Raw genomic sequence first — 23312 nt, forward strand, 5'->3', positions numbered from 1 at the left:
AACTTTTTATTAAAAATTATTAGAAACAAATTGTCTGCCCATGCAGAGGAGCTGTTTCATTCTGCTCTGCGTTGGGGGTTGGTATTTGAAGAAGATGACATCCAAGTTGGGCCGGGCCGGGTGTAATGTATGATGCAGGGAGAGGGTCTGGGTGGTGGGGGAGAGCTTGCAGGGGGACCGTGTGAAGATTGGCAGGGTGGTGAGAAGTGTGGGTCACGGTCATGAAGAGCTTTGACTGATCGACATGGAATGGGGGCCACAGGTGATGGGGAGCCACACATGATTCTAGAGCCAGAGACTGATGTGATCCGAGTTGAGCTTCAGGAAGATTGGAATGATAGAGGGGAGAGAAGGGAGGAAAGGAGGCTGCAAGGGGCTGACCAGGGCTGGAGAGGCCTGAGGCTGGTCCTTGTCTAATCCCCCAGTCCATTCGGCGGCTGATGGAGGCAGAGAAAGTGAAAGGCTTCTGCCAGGTAGTGATTTCCTCCAACCTGCGTGATGGCGTGTCCCATCTGATCCAGTCTGGTGGCCTCGGGGGGCTGCAGCACAACACCGTGCTCGTTGGCTGGCCCCGAAATTGGCGGCAGAAGGAAGACCATCAGACATGGAGGAACTTCATTGGTAAAGCTGGGTGGGCTGAGGGTTGTGGAGGGCTGGGGGCTGCCCTTCTGTGGGCCCAGGAGCTGTTTCCCAGGCATGGCAAGTGTGGATTTGGCACATGACGGTGATGGTGCTCAGAGCTGGCCATGTGCCAGGCACTGTGCTCGGTGCTGAGGACTTCAGTGTGAAGGAGAGTCTTGGCTCCTGCAGGGCCCACAGTCCAGGGGAAGACAGTGCAGGACATACAGGGAAGAGCTACAACTTTGAAGTCACAGAGGCCTGGCACTAAATCTCACTGCTGGTCCTTCCTAGCTGTGTGGTTATCACAAGTGACTCACCCTCTCTGAGCATCAGATTCCTTGGTAAATAGTTGGTCATAGTAAGATAACAGCTGACACTTGTAGACTGTGTTCTGAGTGCCAGATGAGTTGAGGATCCCCCTAAGGCTAATTCTGTCCACAGTTCTGTGAGGGCTAGGCATTGTTACCTCCGTGTTGCCAGTGTGAAACAGGGCCAGAGAGATTAAGGAGTTTGCTCCAAGTCATACAGCTGGTAAACCTGGAGACTGCCTTGTTAATTCCAGGTGATTCTGTCTCCTTATAAGTAGCTCGTAGTTAAAAGGAAGCTGGGAAGATTGCATGAAGCCATGCATAGTAGAGTTCTTGATAATCAGAAAGGGCAGGTGGTGTTCTTGCCACTTGACAGGTGGGGAAACTGAGGCCCAGAGAGGCTGAGAGGCTTTCTGAAATCCAAACAACACATAAATGTTGAGGCTCAGGTAGATGCTGGTTTTCTGACTCCTCAGCCCATGGTGGGGTGAGGTGGGGTAAGGTGCAGGGTGCCAGGACCCCTGTGGCTGCTATTGGATGCAGGAGGGAATCAGGGTTACTGGTTCCCCATCAGACCCTCTCCTTGGTCTCTGCCAGAGCTGGTTCGGGAAACCACGGCTGGCCACCTGGCCCTGCTGGTCACCAAGAATGTTTCCATGTTTCCTGGGAACCCCGAGCGCTTCTCCGAGGGCAGCATCGATGTCTGGTGGATTGTGCATGATGGAGGCATGCTTATGCTGCTGCCCTTCCTCCTGCGGCACCACAAAGTGAGTGCACGTGCATGTATGTGTGCATGCATGCATTGTGTGTGTATGTGTGTGCACATCCATGGATGATGCTCTGGCCAGGGCCAGACTCCATGTACGCCCCTCCCTTGTGGGCTCTTGGGAGAGGGATCTGGTCACCTCTTTCATTCTGAGATGTTAGGAACCAATTGTGCCTCCCCTTCCAAGTGTCCTTGCATTGTAAAGGAGAGCAGTGCTTAACCCAAGCAAGTGATGCTTTAGTATCCTTGGTAAATAGTTGGTCATAGTAAGATAACAGCTGACACTTGTAGACTGTGTTCTGAGTGCCAGATGAGTTGAGGATCACCCTAAGGCTAGTTCTGTCCACAGTACTGTGAGGGCTAGGCATTGTTACCTCCATGTTGTCAGTGTGAAACAGGGCCAGAGAGACTAAGGAGTTTGCTCCAAGTCATACAGCTGGTAAACCTGGAGGAGGGTTTTTGTAGGGAGTGGCCATTAAGATGGAGGATTTGGGGTCTGCTTGTATGTGGGAAGGGTGAGGGACAGGGTCCTCTCTAGGTTCTGGCCCTGGATCTCCTCACTGCTTCCGGGTTGGACCTCGGTGGGTCCCCTTTGTCCCTACAGGTCTGGCGGAAATGCAAGATGCGCATCTTCACTGTGGCCCAGATGGATGACAACAGCATCCAGATGAAGAAGGACCTGACCACATTTCTGTACCATTTACGTATCACTGCAGAGGTGGAGGTGGTAGAGATGGTGAGTCTCCAGGAGGCCCTCTGAAGTTCTGGAGTCCCACCTGGCCCTCTTTGCTCTTGACCCTAACACCGAGGGCAACTGACACCCGTCAGCTTTTGATGCTGGACCTTTCTCCTCTCATTCACTTCTTAGCCTCTCACGTATTAACCCAAGAGTTTGTCTGTCTATCCATCCATCCATCCATCCATCCATCCATCCATCCATCCATCCATCCATCCCTGTCTCCTTTGTAAGAATAGCCATGTCTAATAATGCTCACTCTCTGTGAAGCACTGTTCTAGGCACTTTATATATATTAATTCGTGCAACAACTAATGAAATAGATACAATTATCAACATTTCCATTTTACAGACTAGGAAGTCGTGGCACAGAAAGGTTAAGTAATTTGCCCAACAACGCATACTAAGTGGCAGAGCCAGGATTCAAATACAGGCTGTCTCTAGAGTCCATGCTCCTAACAATTACAGTATAGGGCCCTTTGTCCATGCATTCCCCTCAGTTTATATAGCCATTCACCTGCCTTGTGTGTATTCATTAATGTATTCATTCACTCACCCATCCATTCACCCATATATTCATTCATCCCTTTGTTTCTTTTAAAATTTCTTCCCCTTTTCCATTCACTCAAGTAATTAATTAATCCACTCATTCATTAAGTCCCCCATTCATACGCCTGGTCTTGTGCTGGACTGAGGAGGGAATAGCTGCGTTGCTTTCAAGGAGCATTGCCCTCTGCTCTGTCCTTGCTGCCCACAACTGTTGATTGAACTAAGTCATTGCACAGGGAAGCACTAGGCCAGCAGAAGGCAGGGAGCCTGACTCTCTTTCCTTGGCCACGCATCTGTCCAAGGATTGCTCGGAGCTCATGCTTTCCTCCATTGCCCCCCTTACCTCTCCTCGCTCCTGTCTGCCTGCAGCATGAGAGCGACATCTCGGCTTACACCTATGAGAAGACCTTGGTGATGGAGCAGCGTTCCCAGATCCTGAAACAGATGCATTTAACCAAGAATGAGCGGGAGCGGGAGGTGAGGTTGCCCTGACTGGGTTCCGAAAGCCTCAAGCTGCTGCCAGCTCTGGGTCTGCACAGGTTTGGAATGGCCCAGGGTTGATACTCCTGGCCATCAGCACTGCCACCTGCACCCTACAGCATTATTTGTCACCCTTTCCCCGTGACCCCATCTCCCAGCACTAGGCTCCCCTGCAGTGGGGGTACTCACTGCAGCTGCACCTACCAAGCCTCCCAGCCAGAATGCAGAGGGGCTTTGGAATGGGTGACAGATCTTCCCCCTGTATGTAACTCCAGGGGAGAGTAGTGGATGCTAAATATGCATGTATAGTGGTTCCTCAGTGTTGTTGGCTGCCAGTGTGGGGGACAAGGGATCATGTGGTAGGACCCCAGAGTAGATAACAGATGGATATTTAGGGATATAGCTGATGGTGGCAGCTGGGGGCAAACCTTCTACAGTATGGTTGATGGGTTCTCAGGGGTAATGATATGAGCTTCCATGGGGTATGCGTGCAAGACCTCCTAGGTTTGGATAATGTGGAACCACCAGTCCCCCGAAGTGAAAGCCATATCCCAGGGAGTGGGGATCTTGGGGGAAGTGAGTGACAGTACCTTCAAGCTGGGACAGAAGAGCTCTTGGAGGTGGGTGACATGTTGCTGGGGAATGGATGGCAGAGCCTACTGGTAAGGGCAACAGACCATGGTTGATGGGTCTCCCAGCTTTGGATAATGTTTCTCAGATTATGGCTGGTGGAATCTCAGGGGGCTGAGTGATGGGATACCCCTTTGAGTTAGGAAGAATGGACCCTCCAAATATGTTAACCAAGGGTGATAGTAAAAACTGAAAGAAATGGCATGTGCGTTGACCAATCAAAATTGACACTGGACCATCATGCTAAGGTAGAGCCCTACTGGGCCAGGTGTTAACCCTGTGGTTGCTGGATGGTGGGGAGGTCAGGAGTTCTGCAGAGTAGTTAGTGTGGCCAGGTCAGTGGGGAAGAGCTATTTGGAATGGAAGCATCATAATATTTTTTTAAATTTTGGTATCATTAATCTACAATTACAGAAAGAACATTATGTTTACTAGGTTCCTCCCTTCACCAAGTCCCCCCCACATACCCCTTCACAGTCACTATCCATCTGTATAGTAAGATGCTGTAAAATCACTACTTGTCTTCTCTGTGTTGCGCAGCCCTCCCCGTGTCCCCCACGCACTATACATGCTAATCATAATGCCCCCTTTCTTCTTTCCCGCCCTTATCCCTCCCTTCCCACCCATCCTCCCCAGTCCCTTTCCCTTTGGTAACCGTTAGTCCATTCTTGGGTTCTGTGATTCTTCTGCTGTTTTGTTCCTTCAGTTTTCCTTTGTTCTTATACTCCACATATGAGTGAAATCATTTGGTACTTGTCCTTCTCTGCTTGGCTTATTTCACTGAGCATAATACCCTCTAGCTCCATCCATGTTGTTGCAAATGGTAGGATCTGTTTTTTTCTTATGGCTGAGTAATATTCCATTGTGTATATGTAGCACATCTTCTTTATCCATTCATCTACTGATGGACGTTTACGTTGCTTCCATATCTTGGCTATTGTAAACAGTGCAGCGATAAACATAGGGGTGCATCTGTCTTTTTCAAACTGGAGTGCTGCATTCTTAGGGTAAATTCCTAGAAGTGGAATTCCTGGGTCAAATGGTATTTCTATTTTGAGCATTCTGAGGAACCTCCATACTGCTTTCCACAGTGGTTGAACTAGTTTACATTCCCACCAGCAGTGTAGGAGGGTTCCCCTTTCTCCACAACCTCACCAACATTTGTTGTTGTTTGTCTTTTCGATGATGGCGATCCTTACTGGTGTGAGGTGATATCTCATTGTAGTTTTAATTTGCATTTCTCTGATGATTAGCAATGTGGAGCATCTTTTCATGAAGCATCATAATATTTTAACAATTGATACAGTTCCTGAAAGTGCACCTCCTGACTGAACATCAGCTCTGGTGGTAGCTCTTTGAAGGGCATGGATGGTGACTCCCAGCAGAGTTGGCACCAACCTGTGTCACTTCCTAGATCCAGAGTATCACAGATGAATCTCGTGGTTCAATCCGGAGAAAGAATCCAGCCAACACTCGGCTCCGCCTCAATGTCCCAGAAGAGACACCTGGTGACAGTGAGGAGAAGCCAGAGGAGGAGGTGTGCATTTGGGGTGGTTTGGCCCTGGCTAGTGGGAGCAGAACGTTTGACCTCCAAAGGAGTCACGTGCTGTTCCTTCCCTTACCCCTCAGGTGCAGCTGATCCATGACCAGAGTGCTCCCATCTGCCCCAGCAGCTCGCCATCTCCAGGGGAGGAGCCTGAGGGGGAGGGGGAGGCGGATCCTGAGAAGGTGCATCTCACCTGGACCAAGGACAAGTCGGCAGCAGAGAAGAATAAAGGCCCTAGTCCTGTCTCCTCCGAGGGCATCAAGGACTTTTTCAGCATGAAGCCGTACGGGCCTGGGGGCTGAGGGCTGGGGTCTGGGGTGAGCTTGGGGTGAGTCTTTGCTCCCCATGGCCGAGCAAACAAGAAGGGGCCCTGGTCTGGCAGTTGGAAGACCCAGCCCCGGCCTTGTTTTGTTTCCTCATCTGAGGACGTGGGGGTTGGGCCCAGTTGCTGAGGGTCAGAACTCCCAGGTGCAGGTGGTGGCAAGGAGAAGGCTGGGGGGCTGGAGGAACAGGACCCGTATGCACTTAGGGCGGACGATGGTGGCTCCAGGTCTCAGCCGTTCCTCTTCTTCTGACCCCTCTCTTTTTCTTCCTCTCTTTGCTTCTCTTGTGTTTCCTGAAGGGAGTGGGAGAACTTGTAAGTGCTCCAGAATTGTTTTATTCCCTCTCCTGGGTTGGCCAGGGTCCCTGCTCTTCTCACTCTGGCATGAAACTTCAATTGGTGCCTCTGACCTCTGGGGTCTCTGAATAGCTCAGTTTGGAGACATCTGGGGTTGGTGGTCCCTGGTTTGCAAAGACCAGGTCCCAGCAGCCCACTCCGCTGGGGGCTGGGAGGGTAACTGGACCCACCTCTCCCCTCTTCCTGGCTCATCCGCCCTCCCTCCTTCTTCCCGCAGGAACCAGTCCAACGTTCGGCGCATGCACACTGCTGTGCGGCTGAACGAGGTCATCGTGAAGAAATCCCGGGATGCCAAACTTGTTTTACTCAACATGCCTGGGCCTCCCCGCAATCGCAACGGTGACGAAAATTGTATCCTGGAATCAAAGTTGGGGAAAGAGGGGTAGACAATCAGGGGACCGGGGTCCTCGCCCTTGAATTGAAGAGCCGAGCAGGTCCTGCTGCAGGATCAGCACCTCGGACAGGGACGCGGGCCCACTGTTCCCTGACGCCAAACGCGACCCCAGTTCCATCGTGAGGGTAGAGGTCGGGTCTTTCTCCTTGACGGGCTCTCAGACATGGAATTTCTCGAGGTCCTTACCGAGCACCTGGACCGGGTGATGCTGGTCCGCGGCGGTGGCCGCGAGGTCATCACCATCTACTCCTGAGAGCCAGGACCTGTCACCCGGGCTCCAGAGCGCCCGGCCCGCGGCCCTAGAGCCCTCGCCGCGCCCGCCGCCGCTGTCGCCGTTTACATACAGACCCTGTGCCCGCGCCCTGGCCCATTTTCCCGCTGTCTGAAGCCCGGAGGCCACGTGCGACGGGGTCGACTCCCGGAGGACCGCCGCCGCGCGGAGATCAGAGCCCCGAGAGCCCCGTCGGCGGCCCGCTCTGCGGGCTCTGGGTGCGCTGCCCTTTTTCTAAGCCCGGCCTCGCCATGCAGGAGGAGACGCTGCAATAAAGGCGGGGAGGAGGCGCGGAGAGGAGAGGAGCTGGGGCTTTGAGGATCCCCGGGCAGGCCCCTCCCCCCTCTTCCCACGCCCCGCCCGGGCCCTCGCTCTGCACTCCTGCTCCAGCGGCCCGCGGGGTGCGCGGCAGGCAAGCTGCGCTCGGCGGCCTCGCCGCCCCTCCTCGCGCGCTGCGGGGCGCGCACGGGCCGGCCAAGCCTATACATAGTGTACAGAGACATCGAGTGTATTTTTATCGTCCCCATGTTTCTGTGACTAGAAGCGCAACGGACTTCTCTTCTCGCCACTGTCGAGCTTTCCCGATGGGCGCCTAGGGGAGGCGGAGGCCTCGCGAGGGTGGGTTTTCCTTGACGTCCTGGAATTTGAGAGCAGAAGCGTTTTAGGCCCAGGCGGGAGTCGTGGCCCTGGTCCCTCGACACCCCCGCCCCGCTCTCGCCACCTCGCCCTCTCCACTTGCCCTTGGCTTCCGACCCTTTCCCTCTAGTTCTTTTCGGAGATGAGGTGAGACAGGCTTCCTTTTCCTGGATTCGCCTCCCCGCGGATGTGAGCTTCCCCTGCGGCTGCAGAGGCGCGCGCCTCCTCTCATCGGCTCCGGTGCAAGCTGGGGCCAGGGGAGGGGAGGGGTGCTCCTCGAGGGCCCCACGGAGGAAGCCCCGCCCCGGTGCCTTCGCTGGGGGAGCAGGCGTCTCTCCTCAGCCGGCTTGTCGCCTGCTCCCCTTATCTTATGGCTCCTCGCCAAAGACTGAAATCGGGGACCCGGAGGGCGTCCCCTCCCTAGTTTCCTCCCTGGGACAGGTGAGGAAGGGGGCGATTTTGGTTTAGAGGTCTGGAACCTCCCCCCGGGCCCCGGAAGGCCTCAGCGCTGCCCCTGATGTTCTCTCCCGTCCCTATCCGGCAGCTGGCCGCTCAGGCCTCGGGGACCCAGTCACCTTCGCATTCTGGGGCCGGCGGGCCTTGCTGCCTAGCAGCGGCCTCCAGCTACATCTCCCAGGCACCTGGGCCTGGGGGAAGGTTGAAGTCTCCATGTGCTTTGTTCTTAGCACCTCTGCCCTCCTACTAGGACCCAAGGCCTTTGGCTTCTCCACTCCAGTCCTTGTTGCTTCTGCTCCACCAGCCCAGTTGGAGGTGTCCTCTCTCCCTACAGAAGGCACACTGGCAGGGTTCCTTTCCCCAAGGGCACGTTACTATGGGGGGACAGGCACTGCATGCTTGTTCCAGTACTCTCTGGGTCTGGGCACAGTACCTTCAGCTCCAGGGCTCTGACTTTTCACACCTAGACATCCTGCCTGCTTCCCAGCGCTTGGGCTGCTGGGTACTCCTGACTTCACCACCTCCATTCTTCAGAGCCCAAGGCCAAGAATTGGAGCTGGTGCCATCTGTAGACTGGGTCAGGTGTGGCTGGAGGTAGGTCTGGATGTCTGCCAGTTTGGTCAAGCCCCCTCTGATTTGACCAGGGGGCTGCGTAGAATCTTCCAGGTAGTAATCAGAACGTTGGAGGTATTAAGACACCAGCTCTCCACTCTCCTGCATCCAAAAGACCTCCCTCTGAGAACTACAGCTGGGTCTACCCTTCTGGAGGCCTAAGCATTCCTGGCCTCAAGTGGTGAGCTGGGAAGAAGAGGAAGGTGGCTTTATCAATACCCAATTAGGGAACCAGAGTTGCATTATTTGGGCCCAGACTATCTGGTTGGCAAGAGCAGTTTCCATTGATGAAAAGAAACATTCCACAACAAAAACCCATTTTCTGTGCTACATGTGCAATATTTGTTATGAATGTTATCACAAGACATTCATCAAATTATCTTTATAATCATTGTAGCTAGATGTTTCATGTCCATTCAAGTGACTTTTATTCTGAGTGCAATATTTCAATAGCCTTGTAGTGATAACTAGTGTTGCTTTTGTTTTAGACTATCTATGTGCAGGGCAATGCAATGAAGTTGAAAATCCTTGTAAATAGGAGAGGTTGCAAACCAAATCAAGAGTATTTATTATTATTAGGCCTGCCTTTAATTTTCAGTGTTTCAGTATTCTGCATTCTGCCTCAGTATTAATCTTGTGTTCTTTGTGCCAATATGAAAAGGAGAGGGTTGGTTCTTTCCTTAATTGTTGAATGCTCCCATTTAATGCTTTACAGCTTTTACTGTATTAATTTTTTAGACTCCCGTCTGCACAAAATGCAATAAAAATAATTTTATTATACCCTTCACAGCCTGAGAGATGCTGTTTGGACAGCTGAAGGGGAAGACTGAGTAGATGGCAAGAGGGGTACTCCAGGTGGCTCTACAGGAGGACCCTAGATTCTTTTTAATCTAAAACACTGACCTTCACTGACAAGGATGGGCTGATCTTCTAGGTCTGGTTGCCCAGTATGTGTACTGACAGTTCTGGGGCCCTGTCCTACAGGGACAAAGAACAGCTGGGGCTTAGAGACAGCACACTGCGCTAACATCATCTCCTGTGAGATACTGAACACTTGCTAGGTCAGGCTCAGCACTGCTAGCATTCTGGTCTTTAACCCACTGAAGGTCTTACGCCAGTCACTCACCATACTAACCCCATGGTTTCTCAAGGAGGCGGCGATTACATGCTCTCTAAGGCTCCTGCAGCTTCTGTGGCTCTCTGGATCTGCGAACTCTGTGCATAATGGGCAAAACAAGGTGGCAACTGAGATGAAATCAGAACAGGACTGTGTGCCCTACTTCATTGGCCACTGGCCAGAAATGACCTCCTCAGGGTCCTGTTTTCCAGCCTGCTGACACTGGAAGTCGACCACAAACAAGGATGTTTAACACTGCATCCAAATTAGCCAGCGGGCTTTTGCTCTGAACTGTTATTAAAGCCTCTAACTAGGTGAGGTGCATGAGAGAAGCTAGGGTTAAAAGATGGTTTTAGGCTGGACCACAGGGCAACTGTTAAGGGCAACAGGGGGCAGACTGAAAACCTGTCATTGTTCCATCAGGCACCCTCACCTTTCCACCCTGGGAAGGAAAGCCCCCCAAAGAGGGCTTCCACACTCCAAAAGAAGACAACACAGGCTTTTATTTTTTCATTTTAATTAAAAAGTAATCATCTCATCTTATTAACAACACAAGAGTTCCAAAGAGAAAAAAAAACACTATATAACACAAACAGGTCAGAACGTGAAATGCTGCCATCTGGAGACCTTGAGTTTTTGAAACCATTGTTTGCTTAGCCACTGGTAGGGGCTGAGCTGAAGTCATTGCTCGCCCTTGTCCTTGCCAGGGGCCCCTTGAGACTGTGATCCACAGGGCTCTAATGAGCACCATCCCTAGGGGGAGGGCAGCTTCCTTTGGCTCCATTTAGAGCAGCAGCCACAAGTCCTCCCTCCAGTAATTTCACTCTGGCTCAAAAGTTATGAACTACCACCTGTATCAGGAACATGTCCAGCTACCAGAAGTCTGACATCAAAATGGTCCCTACCTTCTGCTGCTTGGAATACAGAACAAGAGTCCAGATGAAAATAAAGAGCCTGAGTTTTGAGCCAAAAGCTCAAAACAATCACTGAAAAATTGGTGTTCACTGCCAGAGTCTAGAGTTGCTTTCTTAGAACTGACTCCATGAAATGATTGGAGAGGGACAGGCTGACAGAAATGTTAATGGGGTAAGAGTGGTTGGGGCCCAGATTCACAGTTTGTGTTAAACTGCTGGTGACTGTAGCTGTTCAGTCCATTGGAGATCCTCTAATGAGATGAACAAAAAAGAAAAACCCCAAAACAACAACCCTGGGTCAGGTAGAAAAATGCCTGCTGCTGTGGCTGCCACGGCCAGCCAGCAACTCCAGAGCAGCTGATGAAGCTCCAGCAGACCCTGTACATGTAGGAGACGGCATGATGACACCACACGGGCCAAGCCCAGTCTGCCTCTGAACCCTAGGTGGGAGCTGCAGTCAGGAACTCAAGTTCTTGTCAGCCTGTGCGAGGCTGGGAAGCCTTGGCAGATTCAACATGAACACACACACAGTGGCTATTACCATGAATATGACGTTCCAAACTGAGCCAGCTGGGGCTTGGCTGCTGCTGCTTCTCCCCAGCCCCCCCAGTCCAGATGATGGAGAGGCCAGAGAAACCCATGAAATATAAACGGAGCGCAGATACCTATACTGCCCCCATGACCCCAGAGATATTTATTTTCTACCAAAAAAACCCCCAAACTGAAACAAAAACAAAAAGATACACCCCCAAATACAGTATAAACTCTGACTCTGGAAGGAATATGCAACACAGCCTTCAGCAGAAGAGAGCAGGTGGTAGAAACACGACATTCAATGTCGACCTGGGCAGGCGCAGAACATCCTCCAAGTAATTCTATTTAGAATGCAACAGGTGGGATGAGGCCAGGGGATGAGGGAACTGGGGGCAGTTGAGAGATTTAGCCTCAGTAATGCCTCTGGTAAGATCCCAGGGGCGCCTGGGGCCACCCCACCTGTGCTGTGGTCTGACTAACCAGGTGGGAGAGAGCAGGGCCACTCTGGATGAGGGTGTCCAGAGCCTTCTGTACACTTGGATTATCAAAGTTGATACCTGTGGAAGACACAGCCCTCTGGCTAGCCACGTTGCTGGCAGGTGCCAGGCGACTGGAAGGTTGGCCAAAGAGCCTTTGGGAAGGAGCCCCAAGCCTGGGGCCCATATTCCGAGCAGATCCCGCCTGTCCCAAAATGTTTGGAGGCTGATTGCCAGAGGCCTGTGATCTTTGCTGAGGTTGGCTGTTCGCTGCTGTGGAAAAATTCTGCTTCTGCGTGTTTCTGGCAGCGACTGAGGGGGCTGCAGAGCTGCTATTGGCCACAACTGTGCCACTATTGAAGAGGCTGAGGATTTTGGCCTGAAGCTCTTGCTGGGATGTGGGGGGTGCAGCTGGAGTGGGTGTAGCAGAGGGGAGTATTTGGCCGCTCTGGGGCGGTTGGGAGCTTGGCTGTGTCTTCACCGAGGCACCCGAGGTCGCCCCAAGTGGTTGACGGGGAATCGGGCCTACAAGACAGGAGGAGGAGGTATCTGGTTCAAAGTACCCCCGTGGACAGAAGCCCAGGGAAGAATAATCACTGTTCACATCAATCACACAGTACACAAGACTGTAACATCATTTTCCCAAAGGGGTCACTTCACGGTATACGCTGTCTCCAGAAAACAGCCTAGTTCTCCCAGAGAACTACTTAAAGAAAAAGGGCCATCCACCTTGATTACCAGGGAGCCAGCAATGCCAGCCCACCCACCACCACACTAACAGGGATCAGAAGGCAATACCCAAATCCTAAGTTACCATTTTGTCAGTCTGGATGCCCCGTGGGAGAACTCAAGGATGGGCTCATTTCCCTTACCCACCCCAAAGAGCCCTGGGCCTGTGACCCTCCCAACAGAGCCTGGGGAGTAGAGAAATGCAGAGTCAGAACTTCACCTCGGCCCTGCCACGTAGCTCACCAGGCAGAGAGTCGGTGCTGCTCCTCATAAGCCGCTCCTTCCGCTCTCGCAGGTAGTTGATGATCTTGTCCGTCTCTTCAGCAGTGAGGTACCTGTTGTCTGCCAGCAGGTTGATGAGGCTTTGGATGGCTGGAGGGTGCCCCCCACGCACTCCTTCCTCGGGTCCTCCTCGCTCTCTTTCCTGTAGGATGGCTTCATCAGCCATCTTGGCTGCCTGTCTGGCAATCTCCTCACGCTCCTTCTCTCGGCACTCGTTCTTGTAGCGTTCATAATTTCTGGCCACCAGCACCATGGCATCTGCCTGGGGCATGTTGCGATGCTCTGCAGGAGGGATGACATGAGTTATTTTCTCCCATGTCAGACTCAAGCACCCACCTGCTGGACTCTACCAAGCCTTTCCTAATCTCAAACCAGAAAAGAAATATTTCAGTGACAAAAAGCCTTGAGACGGGGAGCATATACCTTAGTATGGAGCTGGTTCTTTGGGGGGACTTCCTGGATCACAGACTTGTAGTAAGAAACCAAAGAAACATGACAGTCTCCCACAGATTCACAAGGACCACGTGGGGAATAATCGTGGGAGGCAGATCACAGGGATCCAAAAGCCCTCTGTAAAGCCTGGCTCTCCGCCGTGCTCCCCAGGACAGAGCTGGCCTACTGTTTTTTTCATCAGTTCAAAGGTCATGGATTAAGATCAGATAACCTCCTCTCCCCACACTCAGGCAACCTGATTGTAGGGTGCTCAGAAACCTTCTCAGAACTTTATATAAAAGTCCTCATGCATCTTGAGGACTATTCCTCAGAGACAAATGATCCACTGGAGCACATGATACATCTTATGGTTATGGGTATAACTGGTCAGGCAAATGAGGTCCTGAGTATAGTGGGAAAAGGGAAAAGTCTATGTTTGGGAGGAAAGAGCAGGGCATCAGTTGGCTGAGTCTCAACATTCTGGACACAAAGTACTAAAAGCTACTTCAGGGAAGCACATCAAGGAACCTATCCTGGGCCTATAGGAGATCAGGGCCTCCTCCCTGTTCTCACAGCCCCTCTGCCCACTTTTCTAGCTCACTTACCAACAGTATCCTAATTGCCTGTTGTATTCTGTCCCTCATTAGGAAGTCTGGTGAGAGCCAGGACTCTATCGCACTCAGTGCATTTCGTGCCAGAGGTGTGCTGGCACTCTGCCTGGAGAGAGCCAACTGTGTGCATCACTTCCCAACTCTCCCTGAGGTGACTTCCTGTTGGTGGCTTGAAAGAGGACATGGTGAAAGCATTTACACCATGGAAATCAGTAAATGCTATGAACTGCACCCCTTCCCAGAACTGGCTGTTAAACATTTGCCAGCATACCACTGCATACACCTAAGGGCTAAATATAATGTGTTATTTATAGCAGGTCTGGACTGTATCTACTGCAAGAATACCAGACGAAGTAACAACTATCCAGTCCCTCCAGTACACTTAGAGAAGAACTTGCCATATTTGAGCTGAAATATATGAGTCATATGCCCAAAACCTGCTTCTTCTGAGTAAGGCATAAAAGAATTAATGGACTAGGACTAGTAACTACCTCTGGAATTCTGATCCACTTGACCCTCCATACCTTGTGGGGTTCCAAACATTATGTTGACTGTACAGGAACGGTGAATCTGGTGTTGCTGGGTGATAACAATAGCAAAAGGAGACCCTCCTCTGCTAACATCTTCCAAGGCTTGTGAAAGTGACACCTCTGTGTTGAGGAAGATCAAGTCCACGACCATGCCTAGGTCTCGTACCTTCCGTCCCACAGATTCAGCATAATCTCTGTAGAAACAAATAGGATCCAGGTGAGCACTCCCTGACCAACTCCCAATCTGCACAATGTTTCTCCTCTAGTCAGCTGCATACTTCTATGGAGAGTTCAAATCCTAGCCCACCAAGAGTCTCCCGAGTGCCTTCTTCAGGCTCCAAGGATCTAGACCAATTCCTTCCCTTTATACTGGCTCACAGTGGTCACATATTAAGTTGCCAGTTGCACACTGTTTACTACCCAGGTCATTCTCTTGCTTCTCTAGCCCAACAATCCTTCCTTAATTCCATACTGCTGCCTATAAGACTTACAGCACATACACATATTTCCTTGGGAAAAAAATGCTAGAAAAGATGAGTTTGGATCCCATCCCTACCATTTACTTGCAAAGTTGTGAGGATTTAGGCAAATCCCTTTACCTCTTACAAACCTGTTTCTTAACCAGTAAAACAAAAATAAAATGGCTCAGCTTGTATGTCATTTCTTTGACCTTCTCTACAATCTACATTAGATCCTTGATATATTTCTTCTCACAGGACTAATCACCAGTACATTTATTTTTGTCACCTGTCCAACTAGGGTGTAAAAGCCACAAGAGAAAGGTGCTATGTATGCTTGCTTACCATTCTAGCCCCAGTACCTAGCATCTGCCATATTTACAAAAAAATCTGCTAACTCAATTCATATGTAACATGATTATTGTGAAGAATAAAACTAATTTAAGCAGAGCACCTAGCATGAGGTAGTGCAGAGTAGGTGCTCAGAAAATGCTAACTATTATGTGTCCAAAAAAACCCCAAAAAAGCTATCTACAGTTAAAGTAGTGTCTATCTCTAAGCCCAGAGCTTGTGAATTCTGCCTGCTGCTTCGTGTCTCAACACCTATTTCCCTAGTCTTTGCCTTGAAATTAGCTCTTTAACCCCAAACTGCTAGAAAATACTTGAAGTTATTTACTAACACCTAGGGAAGGGGAACATAGCTCCTGCCAAGCCTTGTGCAAACTAAAAATTAATGACCCTGGATGTGGCCAAGCCTGAACTTCCCAAGTCAAGCAAACTAAAAATTTCCCTTTGAGACCAAACCTGTTTGCAGTGGGTTTTCTGTCACCTACAACTGACAGAACTCTGGCTTAAGACAGCAGAGCAATGCCCAAGTCCAGGGGATACGGCTGTCACAGGGAGCCTGAATTTCTCTTCTGAACCCTTCTCACTCAGGAGAAATCTCCAGAGGGTCCTTACTTAGTCTGCTTGTTGACCACAATCACAGAACAATCAACAGGCCTCTCAGCATCAAAGCGTCTCTGGATTTCGTCAAAATATTGACGATAAAGCTCTTCTCTACGTCGTTCTTCGCGTTTCAACCGTTCTGCAAAATACAACCAGGGAGAGTGAAATATGAACTGTGCTTTTCTATAAAAATAACTCACAGGTAAAGGGGATTATGGGTCACTATAAATAGCATTCACATACAGGTAGGTCACGAGGAAGGTAGTACAGCATGGAGAAGACAAGTAAAGACTATAGTATCTTACTACGCTGATGGACAGTGACTGCAATGGGCAGGGTGAGGACTTGATAATACGGGTGAATGCTGAAACCACAATGTTGTTCATGGGAAACCTTCATAAGGTTGTATATCAATGATACTTTAATTAAAAAAAACCTCACAGGCCTTATTTTGAACCCTGAACTACTTGTAGGCAAAGGCTGTAACACACACACACACACACACATTCTCTGAATTAATCCTCTAGATTACCTCCTAAAAAGTAACTTGTATTATTATTTTTCACTATTATAAATTCACTGAAATGGATTGGTTGGATTGAAGGACCTCGTCATTTTAATGCTTCCTCGGATGCAGACTGCCAACCTGCTCTCTAGAAAGGCTTTACTATTTTATCCCTCTGCAGGGGTGGATCACCTACTGCTATTCCTCCAAATCTTAGTCAACATTGGGTATTATCTTTAAAAATTTCTGCCAAGTTGAGAGATAAAAGATGGTATCTCATTATTATTCTAATTTACACTTTTGGGACAACTATTTAAGACCCTTATTGATAGGTACTTATAATTTGTTCTGGAAAAAAAAAATCAGGCAGTAGTTTTATTAGGAATTAAATTAAAAATGAGGTTCTGAACTTGACCAGGTATGAAATAATCTAAAAAACTTAAAGATGTATTGAGAAAAATCAGGCTTTAAAAAAAACATGTTTATCTCTACCTAAAAAAAGAGATGCTTTTAGGTGAAAATTATAAATAAAACAAGAAATCCCACATGTTGAATTGATAATGCAACTATAGTTATTTGGTTAATGGACAAAAAAACAAGAACTTAACCTCTTCAGCTCTAATCTTTTGATCACTTCTTATTGCTAGAATTTTATATTTATTTCTTCATATTAGAGAACTAAACCAGATGACGGTACTAATATGCATTTTAAAAATTATTTTCAAACTGGATGCTCTCTACATATTAATAAGCTATTTGTATTCTTTTTGTGAATTGCTTAGCCAAGTCATTAGCCCCCTTTCAGTTGGTTATTAGTTTCCTTGTTCTTTTGTAACGTGTTCTACCAGCAACAGGAGTAAACTGTTTCTGCTATTTTACCTTTTGCACGAGACTGACTTTCTGGGCCTGGAGGGCCGCGTCCATCAAAGCTCTCTCTGTAACGGTCAAAGTAAGAGTCATCTTTTCTCCTGCAATAGTCATCCATTCGCAGGTATCGGTCATAAGAGCTTTCTCTTCTAAAAAGTTAAAGAAATTCACACAAAGTTAAAACTGTCCTATCCTATGAAAATCAGGTGAAGAAAATTCTTCAAGACCTAGACCCCTATGAGGAAGCACAGTAAGGCACAGGACTCTGGGATTAGACAATTAAGGTTTGTATCTGGGACTCACTGCTTAACAGTTATGAGGCTGCCACTGAGTTAACCTGCTTTGCAAAATGACTGGGAGGATGTACAGAAGTTCTCAGCACAGTCCCTGGCATAAAGTAAACATAAAATAGCTGGCAGCAATTACTGAATTAGTTTGAGAAACCAGTCTATGTCCTCTCCCATCCCTCTTCCATGTACTTTAAAAAAACTGGTTAAAAAATATATACAGAAAAAAAATTTCTCATCACCCAGAACAGAAACTCTGTATCCATCCAACAGTAACTCTTCATCCATAAACCCAATATACTTTTTTAAAGCTTACTTTTGTAACCTCCAATCTACCTTTTGTATCTATGAATTTACCTTTTCTAGATACTTCATATAAGTGGAACCGTACAGTTTGTCTTTTGTGACTGTCTGGCTTATTTCACTTAGCATATCTTCAAGGTCCACCAATGTTGTAGCAGGAGTCAGAACTACCTTTCTTTTTATGGCTGAATGATAGTGTTGTACATATACATCACATTTTTAATCCATTCATCTATTGATGGGCATTTGTGTTGTGTCAACTTTTGGCTATTACGAACTGTGTTGCTATGCATATTCATGGATAAATATTTGAGTCCCTCCATTTCAATATTTGGGGTATATACAAAGGAGTGGAATTGATGGGTATTAATAATTTCTACTATATTTTACTTTTTGAGGAACTACCAAACTTTTCCATAGCAGCTACGCCATTTTACATTCCCATCAGCAATGAATGAAAGTTCTAATTAACTCCACACCTTGCCAACACTTTTTACCTTTAAAAAAAAATAGATTATTATAGCCATCATAGAAGGTATGAAGTGGTATCTCATCTTGGCTTTGATTTGCATTTCCCTGATGACTAATGATGTCAAGCATCTTTTCACATATTTATTGGACACTTGTGTACCTTCCCTGTGCTTTTGCACTGCCAAAATAATTAGCACTTTTTTCATTTGCACAGTGTTGCCTTTCAAAGACCACAGGGAGAGATCTAGACTCATTCACTAACCATAACTCATCAAAAATTAACATTCAGCAAAAATTTATTGTACAGCACATTTACCACTTGACACTGAAAATTTAAGGTTGGTAACTCTCTGCCCTTTCAGAGCTTTCAATTAGTTCAGCAGAACACACATAAAAAAGACTTAAACAAACAAAAAAAAAACCAAGCAGAATGGCTATATATACCTGTACATGGGATCTCGGGAATCCCTCATATCTCTGTATCTGTCATACATCGGGTCCCGGTGATCTCGAAAATCCCTAGAGTCTCTTAGATCACGAAAGTCTCTAAGATCCCTCATGTCCCGAGCATCACGCATACTTCGGCTGTCTCTGTGGTCCCGAATGTCTCTGCTGTCTCTGTGGTCTCGCAAGTCTCGGGAGTCTCGCCTGTCTCTGCTATCCCGGGCATCCCGGCCATTTCTGCCATCCCTGCCATCCCTGCCATCCCTGGACTCTCTCCTTGGACTTCCTCGAATTGGGGACCGATCACGTCTTGTACCTCGATTGTCTCCAAAGCCATATGGATCTCTGTGGGAGATAGCAAGAAGATGCTAAGACAAGGAAACTGAAGGCAGCCAACCCTTCAGCTCTTTATTGAAGGAAGCCCCCACCTGCCAAGCATTTTTCTCTAAAACATGGTAGCCAAACAGTGAGAACATGATTAAAATTTTAAGGACAGTCACTCATCTGGTCAACAAACACAGACTCAAAAGATCAGAACATCAAAAGAAGAATGTATGACACAAAGCCAAAGGTTTTGACTGAGGTCATAATATTTATCAGGGTTCAGGGTGTAATTCAGTGTTCCTTTTGCATGCCAAACTATCACCTCAATCTCAAAAGGCTTTTTCAAATTGAAGGTGCCTTTCCCCTAGAACCTAGTTTCTTCCACCAGACTTGTTAGAGAGTTTAAAAGAAAGAAAAAGTTGCAGGGACACAGTAAGGGGTAAGACATGAGAGAAAAAAAGAAAAGCAAGTGGCACAATCTCATAAAAAGTACAATGAACAAAGGACCTGTCCTTGAAGTACAGAAAACTTCATTTAAAGTATCTAGGAGGATAGTCAAATTAAGGGGAAGAAAAATACAATATGATACAGTGAAGTATAAGAACACTCAGTCTCTCTGTCCTTCTCAATGTACTTATTTAGTGGTCCCTTTCAATCTGAGGTTTATGTGGAACCTGGTTCCTATTTTAACCAAATTCTTAAAACAAACAAAAAAAGTGTTTGAAGTCACAGATTTGTTTGGCCTGCTCTGATTCAATATTCTTCATGAGATATTCCACTCCTCTGGAAACTCAACCTCAACATATCTAAAATTAAATTTACTAAACCTACTCAGTCCCATTCCCAACCTTTTCACTTCTGTCAAAATAATCTTTCCAATTACCAAGATTTAAATTCTCAAAAAGTTAACTGATTCTTCCTTGCTTTTCCCCATTAAGTTATCTGAATCCTGCTTGTTTTCCCCTTTCATTCCCACTGGATTCATAAATTCAATCTAAATCCTTATTTCTACACTGGCACCAAGATAAAAAAAAACAAAAAACAAAACCCAAACTTCCAGATTTCAATTCATTTAAAACATAAATACCAAATTAACCATCCAAATTTCCACTTATTACCAGCTGCAGCTGGACTATTACACTATGGACACCCCTTCTTAACAAATCTGGCCCCTTTCCAACTATTCTCTCTCCCCGATTTCCTAATTCAATCTCCTCAGTTCTACTCAAGTTGTTCTTATGACTTAACTCACATGACATATTTGTCTCAGTATTCCTGTACATGTTTTTTTCAATTTGGAATACTTCCCCTGCATTAATCCAAGTTATCACCTAAGAGATCCTCACAGGCAAGTTCATGTCCCATACCTTCTAAGAAATCTTCATTAATCTTCCTAGTAATTGCTGGTTTCTCTTCTTGCTCAACTTAGAGCACTAATAAGTGCCATTTCTATTACTCATCTTTATCTGATATATATATATTTTTTAAACAGTATCTTCTTGTTTGACCCACTTTAAGAATTACCTCCTCCAGAAAACCTGCCCTGAACTCTTGATCTTCCCCAACAAATACGCTCCTCCTCCAGTCCTTTCCATCTTAATAAACGGCACATTCACCTACTCAGTTGCTCAAACCAGGAAACTGGATGTCATCCTTTACTTAAAGCCCCATCCAGCCCTCCAATCACATTCCCCAATTTTCATTCTTCCTTTGAAACTGTTATTCTGCCCATCTTTCTTTACCTCCACTGCTACCAATGAAGGCCAACCCAAAATTCTCTCCTTCAAAACGACAGCAAGGGCTTTCTAAAGTAGTTTTTTCTGCTTTTGCCTCTTTTCTTTCTCCAGATTAATCTTTTAAATATGGAAAACTCTTCACTGGTTTCCCACAGTATTTAGAATTCAACCCAAAATCTGCAGTAAGGCTAGTAAGGGCCTGCATAGTCTTGGTTCCTGTTTTCTCCAGCCTCTTATCACCCTCGCCCTAGTTCACTGCTCTTGCCACTCCGGCCTTTCGGTAACTAGTCGGGTTTTTCCTAATGCCTCTAACTCGAACAGCAGGAATGGATATGTGCTCATTTTCTACATGCCCATGTATTTTTTACTCCTGGATTCTGTCAGTTTAAAAGTTTATCTTCTACCCCTATATCCTGGCCACATTTTCTCACAGCACTTTGTTTTTCCTTGTCATTTGTCACAATTTGACATATCTATTTACTTGTTTAATGTCTGTTTGCCTTACTCGACTGCAAATCCATGAGGGTAAGGACTATCAATCTGACTCCCTCCTACAAATCCACTCCGTAGGTTTATAATGTCTGGCAATACAGCAGATGCTCCATGAATATGCTAAACGAATCTTGGTTATGTACATATTTCTATTACCTCACCACACTGTTCTGTAATTATTTGTTTAATGGCTTCCCTACTTAATAGAAAGCTTTCTTGAAGGCTTTGGATCCCTAGGACACAGCAGAGTTCATTATTTAATGAACTGAATTACTCGACTAAACTGTAAGCCTCTTAAGAGCAAGCACCATTTTTTATTTATGCTTTTATCACCTACAATGACTACACATATTAGGCACTCATCATGATGCAGCTTGGTAGAAAACCTTTCACTTCATCCACATGGGCACAGAAGAAACAATTTAAATGCCCAATTCTGCTTCTATAAAAACTCCGTCTCATATTTTAAGGCTCACAAGTACTCCTGATTTGTGGGAACAAACGTATGGGGAGACCAGAGAGTTTAAATGAGGAGAGCTAAACATTTTTCCTATTACAATAGTGCAGACTACCCAACGTTATTACTTTGATTTTTCTTATTATGTCTTATAATTCTCCTAACATGTGTAGCATCTGATCTATATAATGTGGGCAAACACTCAGGATCCAATGGGAGGAGACAACTGTAAAGTATTTTTGGATTAATGATCAGCAGATAAGCCTGCCTTGGGGAGCAGTTAGAAGTAGTCATTAAAGGTGGAATCAGTTTTCAAGTGTTCTTGGCAATCAGGGCTAAGAGAGATCATGAATCTGACAGACCACAGACCTCACACAAAGCCTTAGGCTGGTGGAAATGGAGGTGGTGATACAGATAAGAACACCATGTCACAGCACCTTGTTCACAGCCTTAGGATAATTATATATGTCACATTGGTTCTCATTCTTTTGAATCCACTGAAATACACAACTTACCTGTCGGAGTCCATCCCTGGAGGTTGACAATAACCCTAGACTCCCAAAGTCTGGGTTCATGCTTCTAGTATGAGAAGGTAAGCCCTCCCTTCCCCCTTCTTTTCTCGACAAATTTAAAATCCATGTGCAACAAAACTAATTCCCCCCTCAACTGCCTTCTGGGTAAAAATGTAGAAGAGATGATAATCACAAGGGGGAAAATAACCAAGGGAGTGGTGGCAGTAGGGACAGAGAAGATAATTCTGCAAAGTGAAAAGGCAAAGCTATTTTTCTTTCTCCAAAAGATGAGCAGTATGGCAGACTGCTGCTCTTTCTGGAGGCAAAAACAAAACAAAAAACCCTTTGGGTCACTTTAGGACCTAAACAAAGAACTACCCAGAACAAAGTAACTCCTGCTGCTGGCCTCAATATCTTTCTCAAAACAAGAACCAGCTTAACGAAAGGGTGGTACAGTGTGCAGGATTTAGAATGCCATAAGGAGGAAGCCCACTGAATGAGACGCCTGACCTCAGATAACAAGTGGGTTAGAAGCAAGTTTCTGGAGCATAATAAGGTTCACAGTATCATCCCATGGCACCAGAGGTGTTTAACTGGAGACCAAATTGCAGTGTACCCTCAGGTTCTAGGTCACTAGAAGCTAAAAACAAACAACAAATTTCAGCACTGGAGTCCACAAACTGACGGGAGGTGACAAACACTTAAAATTCTGTTATAAATTCCTCATCTATTCAGCAGGGGGAAAATAAAGCCAACTGCTCTTTGCCTTGAGAGAAAGATAGTCATATTATTTGGAAACAACTGAGAAGTAGGGGAAGGATGGGTGAAGGGAAAAGCCATGGCTCAGACGGCAAGTGATGTACTTCTGGTTAGAACTGCTCCTCTTCCTGGGGACAAAAGGGGTGTTTAGAGCTCTAGGCATTTGTGAGGGTGCAGAGTAAGAACTGATAGATGATCATCTTGGAAGACTATGATGGACTTTGAGCTTGTCTGCAGTCAGAGACTGAAACCTCAAGCCCAAGACGGTGTTCTTTGGCCTTGGCTGCACAGAAGGTCAGGGAGGAAGGTCTCTGTCCTCTTGTCAGCATATTCTTTCTTCCTTTCTGCTCACTGGATGGCATATGTGCCTTAGGAGGGCCAGTCTTATTTTTGCTCCTGAAAATAATCCTTCATCTGCTCTTCATACTTGTGTTCTGTCA

General features: G+C 47.1%; 2 protein-coding genes across 8 annotated transcripts in view; one reads left to right on the top strand and one right to left on the bottom strand.

Annotated features, from left to right (window-relative positions):
* The window catches only part of SLC12A5 (solute carrier family 12 member 5), a 35408-nt gene extending 27510 nt beyond the window's left edge, over positions 1 to 7898 (top strand). For 4 of the 5 annotated variants that reach the window (XM_036902121.2, XM_036902123.2, XM_036902122.2 and 1 more), the window contains exons 18-26: positions 426 to 621; positions 1527 to 1696; positions 2300 to 2431; positions 3350 to 3457; positions 5505 to 5627; positions 5720 to 5919; positions 6259 to 6273; positions 6533 to 6666; positions 6871 to 7898. In XM_036902121.2, coding sequence (XP_036758016.1) covers positions 426 to 621; positions 1527 to 1696; positions 2300 to 2431; positions 3350 to 3457; positions 5505 to 5627; positions 5720 to 5919; positions 6259 to 6273; positions 6533 to 6666; positions 6871 to 6962 — 1170 coding nt within the window. In that variant the 3' untranslated portion in view covers positions 6963 to 7898. The remainder of the gene's footprint in view (positions 1 to 425; positions 622 to 1526; positions 1697 to 2299; positions 2432 to 3349; positions 3458 to 5504; positions 5628 to 5719; positions 5920 to 6258; positions 6274 to 6532; positions 6667 to 6870) is intronic. The other variant, XM_057503040.1, reaches the window with a different exon arrangement.
* A 2403-nt stretch (positions 7899 to 10301) lies between these two features.
* The window catches only part of NCOA5 (nuclear receptor coactivator 5), a 28413-nt gene continuing 15402 nt past the window's right edge, over positions 10302 to 23312 (bottom strand). For 2 of the 3 annotated variants that reach the window (XM_036902119.2, XM_036902118.2), the window contains 6 exons: positions 18593 to 18937; positions 17100 to 17236; positions 15728 to 15854; positions 14304 to 14503; positions 12698 to 13018; positions 10302 to 12250 (listed from right to left, as the gene is read on the bottom strand). In XM_036902119.2, coding sequence (XP_036758014.1) covers positions 11661 to 12250; positions 12698 to 13018; positions 14304 to 14503; positions 15728 to 15854; positions 17100 to 17236; positions 18593 to 18726 — 1509 coding nt within the window. In that variant the 5' untranslated portion in view covers positions 18727 to 18937 and the 3' untranslated portion in view covers positions 10302 to 11660. Of the gene's footprint in view, positions 12251 to 12674; positions 13019 to 14303; positions 14504 to 15727; positions 15855 to 17099; positions 17237 to 18592; positions 18938 to 23312 lie in introns of all 3 variants that reach the window. The other variant, XM_036902120.2, reaches the window with a different exon arrangement.

The sequence above is a fragment of the Manis pentadactyla genome, chromosome 5 (assembly GCF_030020395.1).
Source record: "Manis pentadactyla isolate mManPen7 chromosome 5, mManPen7.hap1, whole genome shotgun sequence".
NCBI classification, from domain to species: Eukaryota; Metazoa; Chordata; class Mammalia; order Pholidota; family Manidae; genus Manis; species Manis pentadactyla.